The following is a 16,219-nucleotide window of genomic DNA, read 5'->3' on the forward strand; positions in this document are numbered from 1 at the left end:
GGAGAGGAGAGGAGAGGAGAGGAGAGGAGAGGAGAGAAGCAGCAATATGTCACCAAGCATTGTTCTCCTTGTGCCCTGATCTGGTTTTAAGCCTTTTCATGTTCCAAATAAAAGAGAAAGCTACTTGTATTTTGATGGACAGAAAGCATGTCCTTTTCCTAGTTCTAACAATAAAAACAAAAGCATATGGGTCTTATCTGAAAGGTTTAAATGTGATTGCTACAGTATACAGCCATGTGTCTCAAGCCACTTTTCACACAAACTCTCTGAAAACTAAGGCTTAAAATGTCTTAAAAACAAAGTTAGTGAAATTTTCTGCAGATGGCCAACACAGCATAGCTGAATGATGAAGAGTATTTTGATAATCAAGTTTAAGAAATAAAAAGAAACCTTGGGGCTATATTTACAGATGATCTGGAACACAGGCCATAGCAAGTACTTCAGGTGTGGGAGGAATGTTAAGGTCTTCACAAGGAGAAAAACTTGTTTGGGAAATGGAGGCAGAGGAGAACAAATTCCCATGCCTGTGAGTGCTGGTGGGGCATGGTGCATTCCTGTAAGATAGGAAGATACAGCCGATGTGTTACATCTGACGATGCAGACTCTGAGTCACAAGGAAACACAAGAATGAGCCTGCGACTTCTCCCCACAAGCCAGACTTTGTTAATGCACTTTCTTTGGAACACTAGCCAAATGAGAAAGGTTTTGTGAAAACAGTTCTGGAGTCAAGCTGGAAATACACTACACAGCAATTGTTTGGAAAATTACTATAAACATTAGCACATTAAAGATGTTTAGCCAATGTCTTCATTGGGGTTTTACTGCTGGGAACAGACACCATGACCAAGGCAACTCTTATAAGGGACAACATTTAATTGGGGCTGGCTTATAGGTTCAGAGATTCAGTCCAGTATCATCAAATTGGGAACATAGCAGCATCCAGGCTGGCATTAGGCAGGAGGAACTAAGAGTTCTACATCTTCATCTGGAGGCTGCTAGCAGAATACTGACTTTCAGGCAGCTAGGATGAGGGTTTTAAAGCCCACGCCTACAGTGACACACCTACTCAAGATCACACCTACTCCAACAGGGCCACACCTTCTAATAGTGCCACTCCCTGGGCTGAGTATATACAAACCATAACAGCAAAGGAACCTGATTCATTTCTTTTCTGCCCAGGTTTTCTCTGGCCTCCCTGTCGACATCTCACGCAACTCACGTTTGGAAACAGAACTTTAGAAACCACTTTGTAGATAGATTCTGAAGACAGTGAGATTAAAGTCACCAAGACATGTCATTGTGAATAATGTCAGGGCAAGCAAAACAGTGGACATTAACACAAAGCTCTTGCACACTCTTCAGCCTAAAGAGTATTCTTTTACATTTACCCCAGACAAATATTAAATGGAAGGAAGGAGTCCCCAGCATCCCCCAAACCGACTGAAAGCTTACAAACCGAAAGCAGCAGAGTTGCCCCGATGTGGACTCTTCTTTCTAAACTATGATGTCTGTTAGTAACCTCCTGCTTGAAATACATTCTTATTTTTGTATCTTTGAATACTTTTATTTACTTTTATTCATGTCTCAGCATAATGTACCATGTTCATTCCCAAGGCCAATCTTCCTTCTCACTTCCCCTGGGCTCCTTTAATAGTCCCTCCTCTCATGTTTACGTCCATTTTATAATTTAATAACCTACTGAGTCTGGTTAGTAATCCAACAGCCATGGGCAACCTCCCAGCAACCATATCCCTAAGGAAAAATGACTGCTCTTCCATGAGTACCCACCAACAGCTACTCAGCTAGAGGTGAAGCTTGAGCCCCAGCCCTATGCATGCTGCCCTGCTGACTGGCTTGATCTTGTGCAGGTGGCCACAGCTGCTAGGAGCTCACAAGCAAAGTATCCAGCATGTTCAGCAGACAGCACTACACCACACTTCTTCCCATCTTCTAGCTCTCCCATCCTTTCTGTCCTTTATTTGGGATGTTGCCTGAACCCTGGAGAAGGGGATGCACATACATGCCCTTTGCTAATTCAAGGGACATAAATAATTTATTACCCAAATGATCTAACACTCTTGTTTTAAACTGAGAAATCCCAGTCTCTTTCAATGTTCATTCTGCAGTTCAGGTCTCTTTGTTGATAATACTCAGAAAGTTTATGAGTGTTCTTTGTGCAGAGGCACAGACTGGCTTCTAGATGAACGCAGAAAAAGCATGTCTGGTTTGAGTACTCAGTGGGGTATCCTTAATTTCACACTTTATTTGAATCAAGAACAGATACCTGAAACTTTCAGAGGTAGCCAAGTCATTCTAAAATCTGTTTTTAACACTTTTTCATATTAAAAAGAGCACTTCAGTTAAACATTAGCTTTCATTTTAGCCTCTTGTCCATCTGATAGAGGGCTCATTCCTTGATATACACAAGAAAACCTGAGCTGGATCTAGTGTAAAATCTTTGAGGGAAACTCTAAAAACATATATTTGACTCAGTGGTTCAAATCTGACTGTGTCCTAGCACAGACACCCACTCTGAAATCAAGCAGCATGCACTAAAGGTTTGTAATTTGTGGCTCTGTTACCCATGGTCAACCATGGCTTCAAAACACTAAATAGAAAACTGTAGGACAATCAACTCTCCGTATTGTATAATAGTCAAACTAGATCCAATATGAGTTGAAAACTCTGTGCACAGAAGGCGTTGCACAAATATCAGGCAAGGTGTTTGTAATGGACAGTATTTTAACAGCTTTGTGGCTTTTTCTCATTTAATGGGCTTCTCTTGAACCCTATAAAGTGATAATATCCTAAGAGAAGTTTGAAAAAAAGTACTCTTTCTACCCTCAAAATAGGTGTGTTAATTTTAATGCAAAGAACGACTTGACAATGTATACACAGCAGTGCGGGTATAATGTCTAGCCCACTTCAGGAAAGCCGTTTTTCTTCTAGGAATCAGGCCAATTTGTATGGTGATTTGCAACCAGCAGACACATTATTAAGACACTTCCTTAGAAACATATGTGAGACTGTGAGCAACACACACACATTTCCTGATTCCCAACATGAGGCAAACATCTGGAGAAAGCAAGACTGCAGTGTGCTCTTCCACATGTCCTTGCACCGAGGCAAGTTTGGAGCCAATCAGGCACCAGTGTGTCACTCATAAAGTAGACTCCCTTTTTCTTGGTCCAGAGGGACTTAAAGGTGGGAAGAGCCATAGGAAATGGTGCCAAGCCCTCCTGGCTGTTCTCTGAGCTGTAGCCATGCTCAGAACAACACTTTGTATAGAAAGATGTGCAAATGGAGATCTTTCCACTCCAGAAGCATCATTCCTTAAAATCTAAACATTTGTGCTGATTTCTAATGACTACTATAATGAATTACTGCATTAATTGGCATAGGACAATACAAATATCTCACATATCTTTTTTTTTTTTTTTTAGTATAGAATAGAGTTTATTTAGGGCATGGGGAGGGGAGCTAAGAGGGTAGTAGAGGCAGAAAAAGGCAGATAGAGAGGGAGAATAGAGAAATAGATGGGCACATGGAGAGTCAGGGGAGCGGAGGGGGGAATGGGCAAGTGGACAGACAGGGAGCAGGAAGGCAAGGGCCCAAATATCTTCTTAATAGAACTAGAGCAGAAATTCTCAACCTTCCTAATGCTGTAGTCCTTTAACCTAGTTCCTCATGCTGTGGTATCCCCAACCAGATTTTCATTACTATTTCATGACTGCATTTTTATTGTTATGAATTCATAATGTAAGTATTTAATATGCAGGATATGACTTCCTTGAAAGGGTTGTCCTTCAACCCTCAAAGGGGTCACAATCCACAGGTTGAAAACCCTAAACTAGAGGATGCTTGCTGCTCTGGAATCAAGACATCGGAAGACATTACTTCCTTCCCTTTTCTAGCTTCTTGGCCCTTCTTGCATTATCACCATAGTGTCTTCAAATCCTTCTGCTGTCCTCCTTTCTGTTCTCCCTCCCTTCTGACTCTCCAACCTTCCTCTTGCAAGAACTTTTCGATGATTACACTGAGTCTTCCCAGGTAATCCAGGGCAGCCCCTGTGTCAGCCTTCTCTTAAGAGAGAAGGAATAAGTTGTGGTTTCCATGATTTTTGTCCATGGTTTCTTGGCCATGTTACTGCCCAGCACATTTTGAAGGAACTAAGGTAAAAGAGTTTTGCTCACTTTACTGGACTCAGGAAATACAGAAAAAGAGGGGAAGGGTTTGGTCTCAAAATCTCTTCTCAGGATACACCCTTGGTGTCCAGTATCCTCCCATGGTATACTAATTTTTAAAGGCTCCATCCCCTCTCAATAGATTATAAGCTAGTGGTCAAGCCTCCAACAAGAGTTATAGAGGACATTTTAGATCCAATCTATAGCAGCTTCTCATTTCTCGGTCCTGGACTGTACAGTAACATCTACAGAATGTCCCTTGCCACCAAATTAACATACACATGGGTTCTTAAAAAATACAAACTATTCTGTGTATAACCATTTGAAGATTTCAGTTGCTTTTTAAAAATATAGTTTAGTCCTTTATAAAAATGGAATAATTAAATTGACCTCATGGGATGTAAATGAGATAAACTAAATTATGCATCAGGTGGAATGGGAAGATAGAGCAATGCACTTGTGCAGGAACAATCAGCCGCTCTGCCCTGTATCAGTCAGTGTACTTAGTTCCCTCCAGATCACCTAAACAAACGGTGTGAGGCCACTTTAAATCTTTGGTCTCAGTTTCTTCATCTCTAAGTGTGTAATTTTTTATGAATTATTTTTCCATCTTTGTGTGCTGTTATTTGGAAGTCACGTATCTTACACTCAAAGAGATGATGAAGGGCACTCATAGTGAGATAACACTTGAGGGTATTCCTCAGAAAGGCAAGAGCTGTAGAATGGATGAGCGTATAAAGAACCAAAATAAGAACCAAGATTTAACAAGATTGGAGATGAAAAGAGGGTGTGAGTGGAGGCTGCAGAGCTGAAAGGGCTGAGGAGATGGTGTGAGGGGATAAGAAAAGAGAGACTGTTAGGAGACTGAAGGAAAGCTAAAGCCATGGGAAAACAAAGATAGTTAAAGATAAGTATCTTTATGAAGTACAAAGAAGATGGGTGTTTACGTCAAGGTCTTGAAACCTCTCCTCCTATATACTCCAGGAAAGGTGAAGTCTAGGAATGGTAGTATTGAAGAGATGAAGGTACAGAGAAGCACTGGGTGAAGCTTTTATTAGTAAAGTTGGAAGCAAGGTCATCTGCAGAGTGTATCATAACTACCACCCACTTCCTTGGAGTGGCCAACACCCTTGGGTTAGCAGTCTTGGTAAGATGTGGTAAACTGGAATCATTTGTAATTAAGGAAGCTATTGGACTGAGTGTACACAGGGACAAGAATGAATACATGATTGTAGTCATGTATTCAGTGATATACAGTAAGAGATGTGATGTAGACTGTTCTGATGTGCACATATCACATCACAAGAGTGAACATCAGTGGTGTGGTACACTGTACAACTTTACTGTGGTGTGTGGCCTCCAACATAGACACACTAGTGGCTGGGGACTACAGATCACTTGTCAGCTTGAGTTTGCTCAGATCAAATAGCTCAAACAGAGAATTTAAGTAACCCTTTCATGAAAGACTTGGTGTATTGGTCTTTCTATAAAGACTACTTTTACCTAGCCATCATATGATGGTACAGGGCTCTGTTTTCTCTATAGAGACAGAAAGAAAAACTTGCATGAAAACACTATTTATATTTGGTGGTTAGTTTATTATCATATATCACTGTTTACATTTCCTTTGATAGTTAAGGACATTATAAATCATACTTTAACAAAAATCTATGCATGGCATATGTAAGCAAGTAACAGTTTAAAGGACAGCAAGGATCTATGTAAATCTAAGATCTATTGATACTCAAACAAACTAGCTTGTGCATAGTAACAATTGAAAGGTTGATACACTGGCATGTTGGTTAAGTGTTCAGGTGCTGTAAGAAACACCTAGAAAAGAAGAACTCCAATCAGACAGACCCAAGAGTCTTCGAATTTCATCTAGAAGTTAATCCCTCAGTCTCGTGGTGCTCTAAGTGGTCTTTCCATTTGGCACTTGGCAATACAGACAAACAAATAGGCAGTTTCATGTGATTTTATTATTCTTAGATGTTTTAGCTATTTTTATATAGATAAGAACACTCAATATTGTTTTTAAGACTTTCAGTTTGATAAGTGTGTAATTAAATGCCACCATACTCACAGTGTCCAAAGCTGTCTTCTTTTTTTTTTTTAACTGAACATTTGGTAACATGCAGAAGAGACTGACAAAATGGTTTCTATGACAACTTTTAATGAAAAGTTCACATAGAAAAGTGGGATACTAATTCAGACCATCGGTCTAAATCCTTGACAACACCTCATGCTGGAAGTAAATGTGAAATGGTTTAGACAGTTGTTTTTCAATGCTTAATCCTAAAGATTCAGAATTTTGACTGAAAATGCATAGAAGTAAGAGATCATTTTCCCAAAGGCATGTTTACATACATTAATTTTCTGAAAGAAAAAAAGAAAAGAGCCAACATTTCTAATGCTGTGACCCTTTAATACAGTTTCTCAGGACCCCAACCATAAAATTATTTTCATTGCTACTTTAAAACTGTAGTTTCCCTACTGTTATAAATCGTGATGCAAATATCTGTGTTTTCCAATGGTCTTAGGCGACCCCTGTGAAAGGGTCATTCTATATCTCCAACGGGAGCCACAAAGCACAGGTTGAGAACCACTACTGTATTTGAATACATCTCAGTTTGGGATCTCATCAGCTTTTTATACAACATATGAAAAACAGATCCAGGACCACATCCTTCATATATCATATCTAAGCAAGAACAGAGACAATGGCAGACACCAGCATTTTTTCTTTAAGCCATTTGAGAACAGTACATTTGGCAGAGTGACAAATTTGCCATATTGGCAGCAAAGGGTGTATCACATAAACAACTTAAGGTACGGAGGTGAACAAATTGTATTTATCTTTATCTTAATGCCAACTTAAAAGCTTCAACTTACTATTTGATTTCTTTACAAGATACACTGAAAAATGCATATGAGGTAAGAACTATTCTTAAATGAAAACTTCGAATATTTTACAGATTATTTTGTTCGTTACATTTATACAATGCACCATTCATTTCAGTCATTAAAACACCTTGCACCTGACATGGCATCTTCCATCTTAACACTCCTCAAATATGAGAAAAATGAATAGCTTCCACTAGTATAAGAAGTGGAATTTATAAAAGTCAATATCACAAACAGGTTTACAGACCCGAGACAGTTTTTTCAAAGATAATTTAGACAGAGTGAAATGAGTGCTCTGCTTAATATAGCTAACAGGCTTGACACATGCCACCTCCCCTCACTGCAGCTTAATGGACATAGGCACCTTTAGCACTTTCTACGGTGGCCTTCTGATCTCATTGTGGAGGTTTCTGGGAAACCTTTAGCAGCAGCGTTATCTCATGTCTCAGAAAACACTGTTAAAATACAAGTGCTACTCTCTAATAGTATGTAATAATTAAATAATTTTGGCAACATGTTATTTTTCAAATTCTTCAACATAAGGCACAGAGGAACATCTAACGCCCAGAAGCAGGTATATTACACAATAAATAGTTGACTTTGAGTTATCATTTCCTCTTTATCTGAAGAAAAGGATGAGTAGTGCACACGAACAGCTGGGGTCATAAAAAAGGTTGGGATTCGGGAAAGTTTCTTTGTGCAGAAAAGAATATTAATTCAAAAAAGATAAAAAATATTTCATATAAAATACATACCCTATTGTGTTACAGGTAGATAGAAAAAAGAAAAAAAACAGAAAAAAAAAGTGAGGCACTTATATTAACAGTGCAGAAGGAAAGCATTGAGATTTTCTTTTGAGAAAAGCACCAAACCATTTACTTTAACTTCTGGGACAAAACCAGAGGTTAAAAATATAGGAAATCGATTAGTCCTGTAACTCCGTATTTGGTATACTAACAAGAATCCAGAAGTTCAAAGCTCCAAATACCTCCCTGTTTTTCCTGCTGATGTTACTGAGCAGGGAATCCGAGAATTTTCCACAGTCAACACTGTGCACTCTGAGGTGCCAGAACTCCTCCTTGCGCTCCGTCGGAGCTCTCCTATCGTATAGGGAGCATCTATACCTACATCTCAGGTACGGTTTTAAACTCCTTCTCTAAACACAAGGATCGAAATCTGTTTTGGAGAAAGTGTACTGATGTCCAACCCTCACAGTTCTGGTATCCTGTTCCTGAATGAATTTCATCCTGTCATGGGAGCTACAGGAATCCACCGGGTGTGATATCGGGAAGAGGCCTGGCTTCCGCCAGGTGATGGAGATGGCCAGTGGTCTGAGCAGCGTGGCCAATGCTGCTCAAGTCGGACGGATAGGTTTCATTGAAAACACCTCGACTCTGCACCTGAGAACAAACACAGCACAGCAGCTTGTTAGGATCTGAGGAACACCTTAAAAACAGATTTTAGTCCGTTAGACCTATGGGTTGTTCCACTTTACAGTCCTGTACTGATGATGCTCAGGGCTAAGTCTTTCATCCTTCAAATCACAGAGAAACGCTCACACACTGACTTCTTTTGGAAGATCAGGTTTTCTCATTAGTCCTACAAGATAATTGAAAAATGGTACAGCGAATGCTACAACTATCTCACTTTGTCTGCCTTGGGGCCTGATGGGAAATTATGTGACATGGGGATGTCAAAGGGTTTTTCAGTCCTGCCACAACCAATCAAAAACCTGGAGGCAGTGAACTGATTCTATCCGAACTTCTACACAGCATTTCAGACACCAGCACTTTTGCCCAGATCTGGATTTTAAATGTTTCTTGCTATTCTTGCAATGTTAACACTACAGGTATGATCTTAATCCAATTGATTTGTAATATGTGTTTAATAAATTGCTCTGCAAGTTACCAAATAAAAAAGATGTTTGGTTAGCTAGTTGCATCAGAGAGGAATTTCTCAATTGAGAAAAGATCAAACTGTAGCCCCAGCACGGGCTGAAGGTTTTTTTTTTAAACAAACAAACAAAACCAATTTTTTTTTTTAAGAGAATGGTTATTTCAAAGAGATTGAACTTTTATTGACTGTGGGACTTTTAAAGTCATTTATGTTTTATATTGTGATAGTAATATTAATGTGCTATCTTGGGAATAAATGAGAAAGGAAAGGCTCTGTCTGAAAAATGTTTTGTGTGTCAAGTTGAGAAGGAGTCAGTTGTTTTGGCTAGTTTTATGTCAACTTGACTCAGCTAAGGTCACTGAGGGGAGACGGCCTCAATTGAGAAAATGCCTCCACTAATCTGGCTGTAGGCAGGCAAGCCTGTAGGGCATTTTCTTAATTAGTGATTGATGTAGGCTCAGCCTATTGTGTGGCTCTATAAGAGAGCAGGCTGAGCAAGCTATAGAAGGCAATCCAGTAGAAAGTACTTCCATGGCCTCTGCATGAGCTTCTGCCTCCAGGTTCCTGCCCTGCTTCAGGTCCTGACCCTACTGCTTTTGATGATTACCTGTTATGTGGAACTGTGAGTGATTTAAACTCTTTCCTCTCAGACAGCTTTTGGTCACGGTGTTTCCTCACACCCTAACTAAGACACCTGCCTTCTTACCAGTCTCCTATCCAGAACTGCTAAAAAAGTGAAGAACGAATATAACAGTTTTAGTCTACAGAAACTTCACGTTGTGGTGTAGTTGATGAAATAAACTAAGATTAAAATAAAAATCATAAAACTATCCCTTTAGTTGCCTCAAATTACTCACTTATTGTGTAGTGCTGGAGGTCCAGTGAAGGGCCTTGTGCATGCTAACCCGGCTCCACCACTGAGCTATCTATACTCTTGACCTTTTGGTAATCATGTTCTGTGTCTCACCATTTTCCAGACTGTCTTCAAATTCACTCTACAGCCCCAACACCAGGCATGAGAAAAACCCTTTTGAGTTGCTGCTCAGGGTTGTCCTACAGGTAATATGCAGACTGTGCAGGTTGTATTTAAATATTTAGGAACACACACACACACACAGAGCAATGAAAGGAAAGAGGCCAAGAAACTGAAAGAGAGCAAAGGTGGTAGGTGGGAAAGGTTGTAGAAAAGAAAGGGAAACAGGAAAGGAATACAATTATGTTTCATTTCAAAAATAATAAATTAAGAATAAAATGTTATGTGTATGGTTGCTTTGCCTGCATGATGTATGTTTGTATGTATGCATATATGTATATATGTATATGTATGTGTGTGTGTATATATATATATGTATACATATGTGTTTGTGTGTGTGTGTGTGTGCGCGCATGTGTGTGCAACACAAGTATGCGGTGCTCAAGGGTGCAGAGAGAGCACTGAGTGCCAGGAAGTGGAAACTGTGGACTGTTATGAGCTCCCATGTGGTGCTGGGGATCAAGAAGGGTAAGCAAGTGTTAATTGCCAAGCCATCTCTCCAGGCTCAAAATGTTGTTAGTTTTTTCACTGCCACACAATTACTCATATGTACAGGTTACAATGTGACATTTCAATTCATCTATATAGTGTGTAAGCAAATCAGGCAATTATCTTTCACTGTGAACACTCATCTGTTATTTGCATGAAGAACATTTGATTTCCTTTTTTCTAGTGATTTTGAATCATACAATCAACTGTTGTGAACTTCTGTCATCCTGCTATGTTGTAGAAGACCTGAAGTTACTCCCATTATCTGTCTGTTACTACCCAATAGCCAGTCCAACTCTGCGGCCATTTCCAGCATCTGAGGGATCAGCCTTGGAGGTTTGCACACATGGATGCTCTCTATATTCTATAATGTCCTCCAGACACACCGTTTTGAGGCAAATACTAATATTCCATTCTTTTATGAGTAAATTATATCCAACATATGGTTAATCCATTTTCTTTATAGTAACTATTAAAATTTTTTAGGAAATCTTGTTCCTAAAAATTTTCAGGAAAAAGATTGACCAAAACTATCATCTTCATTCTCCATTCCAAAAAAAAAAAAAAAAAAAATCCCATATAATCAGACACAGCAGATTCATTCACAATCTAAAAAGCAACCAGGACTGTGATTTAAGTCACACTTGTAAATGGCTATACTCAAACAGCAAACAGCTCATGAATAGTTAATAAACTTCATGTTAGTCAAGATATTCTTACAATCTAAACCAGTATATCTCCAAATAAACTAATATTTGTAAAGAGAAATTTATTAATATAAGCATGATATCCTCCTGAGGGGGGTAACAAAGAACAGTTATTAAATTATCGAAACATCAACTTGCTTTTAAGAAAATTATTTAAAGTAATTTATTATTCATACTATTTTAAGTAAATTATAATGAAGTTAATTATGTGACTGTACATATAATGAAAGCAGTTCCTAAGTTGCGCGCTATGTAAAATGGGTTATGATGATATGTTTAAGTATAACAGGCTACATGGAGATGCTTAGGCCTACAAGGTTTATTCAGCTGTCGAAAGCCCTTACCTTGCTTAGGAATGCCTGAGAACCTGGAATTTCAGAGCTGTACTGTGTCTGGTCCACAGGGGTGTGCTGTGGCCCTGGCTGGCACTGATACATGGACATGGCCCCAGCATAGTATGTCTGAGGACTGACCATGGCTGACTGTGAGTTTATCCCATGACTTTGGTTTTCAGGAACTTGTAAACAACTGACAAAATCTAAATTAGAAGTAGTGGGATGCAGGGACGGTTCAAAATCCCTTCCTGGGAAGTCCAACTGCACACTCTTGGAATGTTCTGGTAGCAGAGGCTGATTACAGGGAGCAAAGTTCTGTGTGTAAGGCATACCGTCCACCTCTGGTTTGTAGGGAAATTCCTGAGCAGTCCCCTGTAAGCTGGAAAAGAGATGATAGTGCTTTAGTTCCTGCTGGGGACAGTTGAAAGACACGGGAGGGGTGGGGTTCCAACTTGCAAAGGAGCCGTTGATTTGCGTGTGCCTCTGACCCAGATCTTGCTGGGGGCACTCCATCTGACACAGCTGCTGCTGGGGCTCCAGAGCCTGCGTTGGGGGCTGCTGAAGCTGTTGCTGTTGCTGTTGCTCTAGCTGCAAGCGCTCCTGCAGCATACAGCTTAGGTGCTGAGTCACAGGCTGTTGCTGGCAAGCCGAGTTCAGCAAAGTTGAATTGTTCAGAGAATCCTGCACATAGGTCAGGATTTCGTCCGTTATGTCGATGTCTTTGAAGTCAACCTCACCGGTGGCGGTGGAGTCAGTTCTGAAGAACTCCTCGTTCTGCATGCTTCTGATATCTTCAAAATCAATCCCAAGGTTCCTCATGATGCTGTACAAGTCATTATTTTTATTATCCGGAAAGAGCTCTGAGGGGCCGCCAGAGAGTGCAAGGTTCACATCCTGAGCATGGCCAATTTGCTCATGTTTCAGCGCAGCCTCACTTCCTGCGGCCGCAAAGCTGTCTTGCCAACTCCCGCACTTGCTCACGGAGCCCATGAGAAAATGGCTGTCTAATGGTGCAGGGCTTGAAGGAGGACATAGATAGATGGACTCATCCTGCTGGATGAGGGCACTCATAAGAGAACTGGGGTGGAAAGAATCCTTACTTGGGGTTGACTGGGGAGCCCAGTCTTTCCTGCTAGTGTTGCTTTTGGCGCGTATTGGTAAGGGATCCATTATGGGAGAGAAAGGGCTAGAGATCTCGTACAACACAGCCTCTCCGGTAGCAAACATGAAGGGCAGCGACATACTTCGCTTCTGTAAATGCTCTCGTCCTTCTTCATCCCTAACAGGGTAGGCAAGAAGGTCTGAATACATTAGAGTTTGATCATACATGATTTAAGTAAGATATTTCTAAAAGGAAGACAAAAGCTGAGCTTGATAGCAAGGAACATGGATTTCATTTTGAACTAAATTAGTCTCATGACTAGTGTTATACAAATGGAGCTAAAACTATATAGGAAAAACATATAAATACCAAAATAGAAATATATCTAAATAAAATAACAACTAGGAGACATAACTGGAATACAAAAGAAATGGACAACAGCAAATCAATAAATGAAATGTCTATGCCTGAAAGACACTAATGACGTCAGAGGTCTGTCAGCTGTAACAATCAATGGTTTTATGAAGCATGCATCCCCTATGGGTAATATAAACATTCACTATGGTTATGGGTTAATGACCCAGTTCTGTGCAAATGTTAATTCTTTCTTGAAGGAGTTATGTCTTTAAAATCCCAACAGTGTTTTTGTTGTTGTTGTTGAGGATTTAGTCTTTAATAAATGAGTTCTAAAGTACATTTGGAAACATAAAGAGTAAAGAAGAGCCAAGACAATTATGAATGAAAACAAAATGTATCCAAAAACAACAACAAAAAAACCATGTATTCACAATATAAAGATAGCACAATTAGGGCTGCCTGATGACTCATAAGGCAACAGCAGTGGACAGCCAGCAGCTCTAGAAATGGCAGTGACCAGCCAGCAGCTCTAGAAATGGCAGTGACCAGCCAGTAGCTCTAGAAACAGGACCACACACAGAAGCCTGACAGGCAGTGCAGTGCTCAGACTCTGTCAAGAATTTGTCTCCTTAACAAATTCTGTTGGTTAACTTGATATTCAAAAGGAAGGCGAAAACCAATCAGGATGCTTACCTCTACCTAACTCCTAAAAAGCAATTAATATTTCACCAAAGATTCCTTTCTGGAATCTGTGAAAAGCTTCCAAATAGCTGTGAACCTACTGTAAACAAGTGCTATAGTTTTCCTTTTATTTTTGAGATGACATTGTTTTTCATCTCCTCAACTGCAGGATGAGTTGGGCATTTTTAGCTTCATCTATTAGCTGCTCATTAAAGCTTATCACTTTTGTCTTTTTTTTTTCAACATTTTTCATCTCTGTCCTGCTTTCTAGATAATTTTTCCATTTTTAGTTACAGGTTCCATTGCCTTAGGATTACTTTTAAATTTTCATGTAAGAAGACTTATGAAAACACAAATGCAGGACATGTTCTTTTTCTGATGCTTACGTGAGTGGTCTCTGAGTTGCAATGATGTAATCTGGCCTTCCATTTCTGTAAATCAAGCGTGCATTGGACTGGACCCACCTCCAGCGACTGTGTTTTGCAAGAAGCCGGAAAACTGTCATGCCACTTTCTCCAGTCTTAATCACTACAAGTAAACATTTACAACAAGGTCACCAAACCCTCCATCAGTACAGTACAGTACATCCCTGCAACCAAGTGCCCCTGTGGGGCTAAAGTGAGGCTCGCTCGCTGGCTACAGGACCCTGATGCTCTTGCAAAAGACCTGAGTTTGCTTCCCAGTGGGTACACTGGGTGACTCACTACCTCCAGTAAACAAGTCCCAGGGAACCTGATGTCCTCTCCTGGCACCCAAGTTCACCTGTACTGGTGCTCACAAACTCCCACACAGACAAATGCACATACACAATTAAAACATAAAAACAAATATCTTTTTAAAAGCCATCTTGACACATTTCCACATGAATTCCATTAATGACCAGCTATGACAATATCTTGAAAACTTTTAAACACACTAAACACACTGAAAGGAACAGAAATGGTTCCTCAGAATCTGTGCTTTTCCATTTTAGATAAGGCTTAATATATAAAGGTTAAGAGAAATACTGAGAGCATGTCAGATGTAAGAAGAGATTAGCTTGGAATAAAAGTAAACATATTCATGTTAAATGGGGAATATTTTTAGTATTTCCTGACTTTATATTAACATCTATGCATGGTGCCTTTAAAGACTTACTGAGTAAAAATCCACTGGCCACAATAGTTACTTTCATAATAATCATATCACAACCATTACTGCATAGCAGCTGTAGAGGAATTAGGAAGTAAAAAGCAAAACTGGTTAACCAAGGCAGCATGACTCCAACGGGATCAATCCAAGTAGTTCTCAGAAGATGTCATCACACACAACACTTTGAAATGTGTATCACAGTGCTGGGAGATGCCTCCGTGGCTACAGGTGCTTGCCACCAAACCTGACTAACTGAGGTTGATCCTAGGGATGCACAAAGGCAAAGAGAATTCCCTCCTACAGGTTGGCTCCTGGCCCCCACATGCGCACACACACAGGAATCAAAGGATTTTTTAAAAGCTTAATATGTTCTAATACATGTGCCATCTGTCAGGCGGGTCACAAGAATTCCAACTCACTGCGGATGTGGGATTCTGCACAGTGAAGCATGTCTGCAGCATGGATGAACTGGTATCCCGATCCTCTTGTGCACAGCTCTACTTCTGTATAGCCCAGAATAAGCTGCCCTCTGTTCAAATAAAAGAATCGGATTGTAAAATAATCAAGATACATTAATTGGTGGTATGTGATTTCCACAACATTCAAATTTTTCACATTAGTACATAGAAAACATCCTTTTAATTTTAATTTTTTTAAATTTTCTTGCTGATGGCTACAAATTTTCAGTTTTAGCATTTTTTCTTAACTTTGAATAAGGCAATTAATATTAAGAATGTCAAAAAAGAATCTGGCATAGTTAACTTAAAAGTAAAATGAATTCAAAAGCTAAAAACATGGCTGGCTCAGACTGTACTTTAGAGACAGGGTCTGTCAAGTTATTCTAATGCATTCTCCCATATAAAAGGTAAAAAAAAATTAAAATGCTTTTATATAAATTCTTTTTAGTTAACTAATTAACTTTAGATAGTTATCTAATCTCTGAAGCTAAACATTAAAAAATATTTTTACAAAATGTAAAATAAACTATGTGCAGTAAATAATACAAAATAGTCAGATTATTTGTCAAATTGATGAAATGACCCTATAGTAGTAACATTAGAACCTATACCACATCTCACACACTTACAGACGTGCTAAAATTAAAAAGATGCATTAATTCTTGAAGAATTAAGAGTGAAAAAGTTCCCTTACTTGGCATCACAACCAATAGGTGTGAAGTCTAGCTTGTGTTTGGTCCTGAAGATAAAGTTTTTGGTTCGAATTTCCAGGATGGAGGGTGGCTGAAGTGGAGTAGCTATTGCAAACAAAGCTAGTTGTGGAGGAAGTAGCGCTCCGTCCTTCCCTTTCTTGTTCTGTCCATGAAGATACTTTAACCTCCCTTGGAAATTCATTGCCTTAAAAAAAATGTCATTAAAATTAACAGTGTGTAATGGTTTCAT

The 16,219-nt window shown here is 39.5% G+C and overlaps 1 protein-coding gene and 1 long non-coding RNA gene across 2 annotated transcripts in view; one reads left to right on the forward strand and one right to left on the reverse strand.

Moving 5' to 3' along the window:
* LOC115032800 overlaps positions 1-11,079 on the forward strand; it is a 44,802-nt gene extending 33,723 nt beyond the window's left edge. Inside the window, exons 2-3 of the long non-coding RNA XR_003838438.1 lie at positions 9,962-10,043; positions 10,691-11,079. This is a non-coding gene — a long non-coding RNA (uncharacterized LOC115032800). The remainder of the gene's footprint in view (positions 1-9,961; positions 10,044-10,690) is intronic.
* Ahr (aryl hydrocarbon receptor) overlaps positions 6,341-16,219 on the reverse strand; it is a 34,405-nt gene continuing 24,526 nt past the window's right edge. Inside the window, exons 7-11 of the mRNA XM_021178767.1 lie at positions 15,972-16,174; positions 15,239-15,348; positions 14,075-14,216; positions 11,558-12,827; positions 6,341-8,488 (exon numbers count right to left, since the gene is read on the reverse strand). Coding sequence (XP_021034426.1) covers positions 8,348-8,488; positions 11,558-12,827; positions 14,075-14,216; positions 15,239-15,348; positions 15,972-16,174 — 1,866 coding nt within the window. The 3' untranslated portion in view covers positions 6,341-8,347. The remainder of the gene's footprint in view (positions 8,489-11,557; positions 12,828-14,074; positions 14,217-15,238; positions 15,349-15,971; positions 16,175-16,219) is intronic.

The sequence above is a fragment of the Mus caroli genome, chromosome 12 (genome assembly GCF_900094665.2).
Source record: "Mus caroli chromosome 12, CAROLI_EIJ_v1.1, whole genome shotgun sequence".
In the NCBI taxonomy this organism is placed as follows: Eukaryota; Metazoa; Chordata; class Mammalia; order Rodentia; family Muridae; genus Mus; species Mus caroli.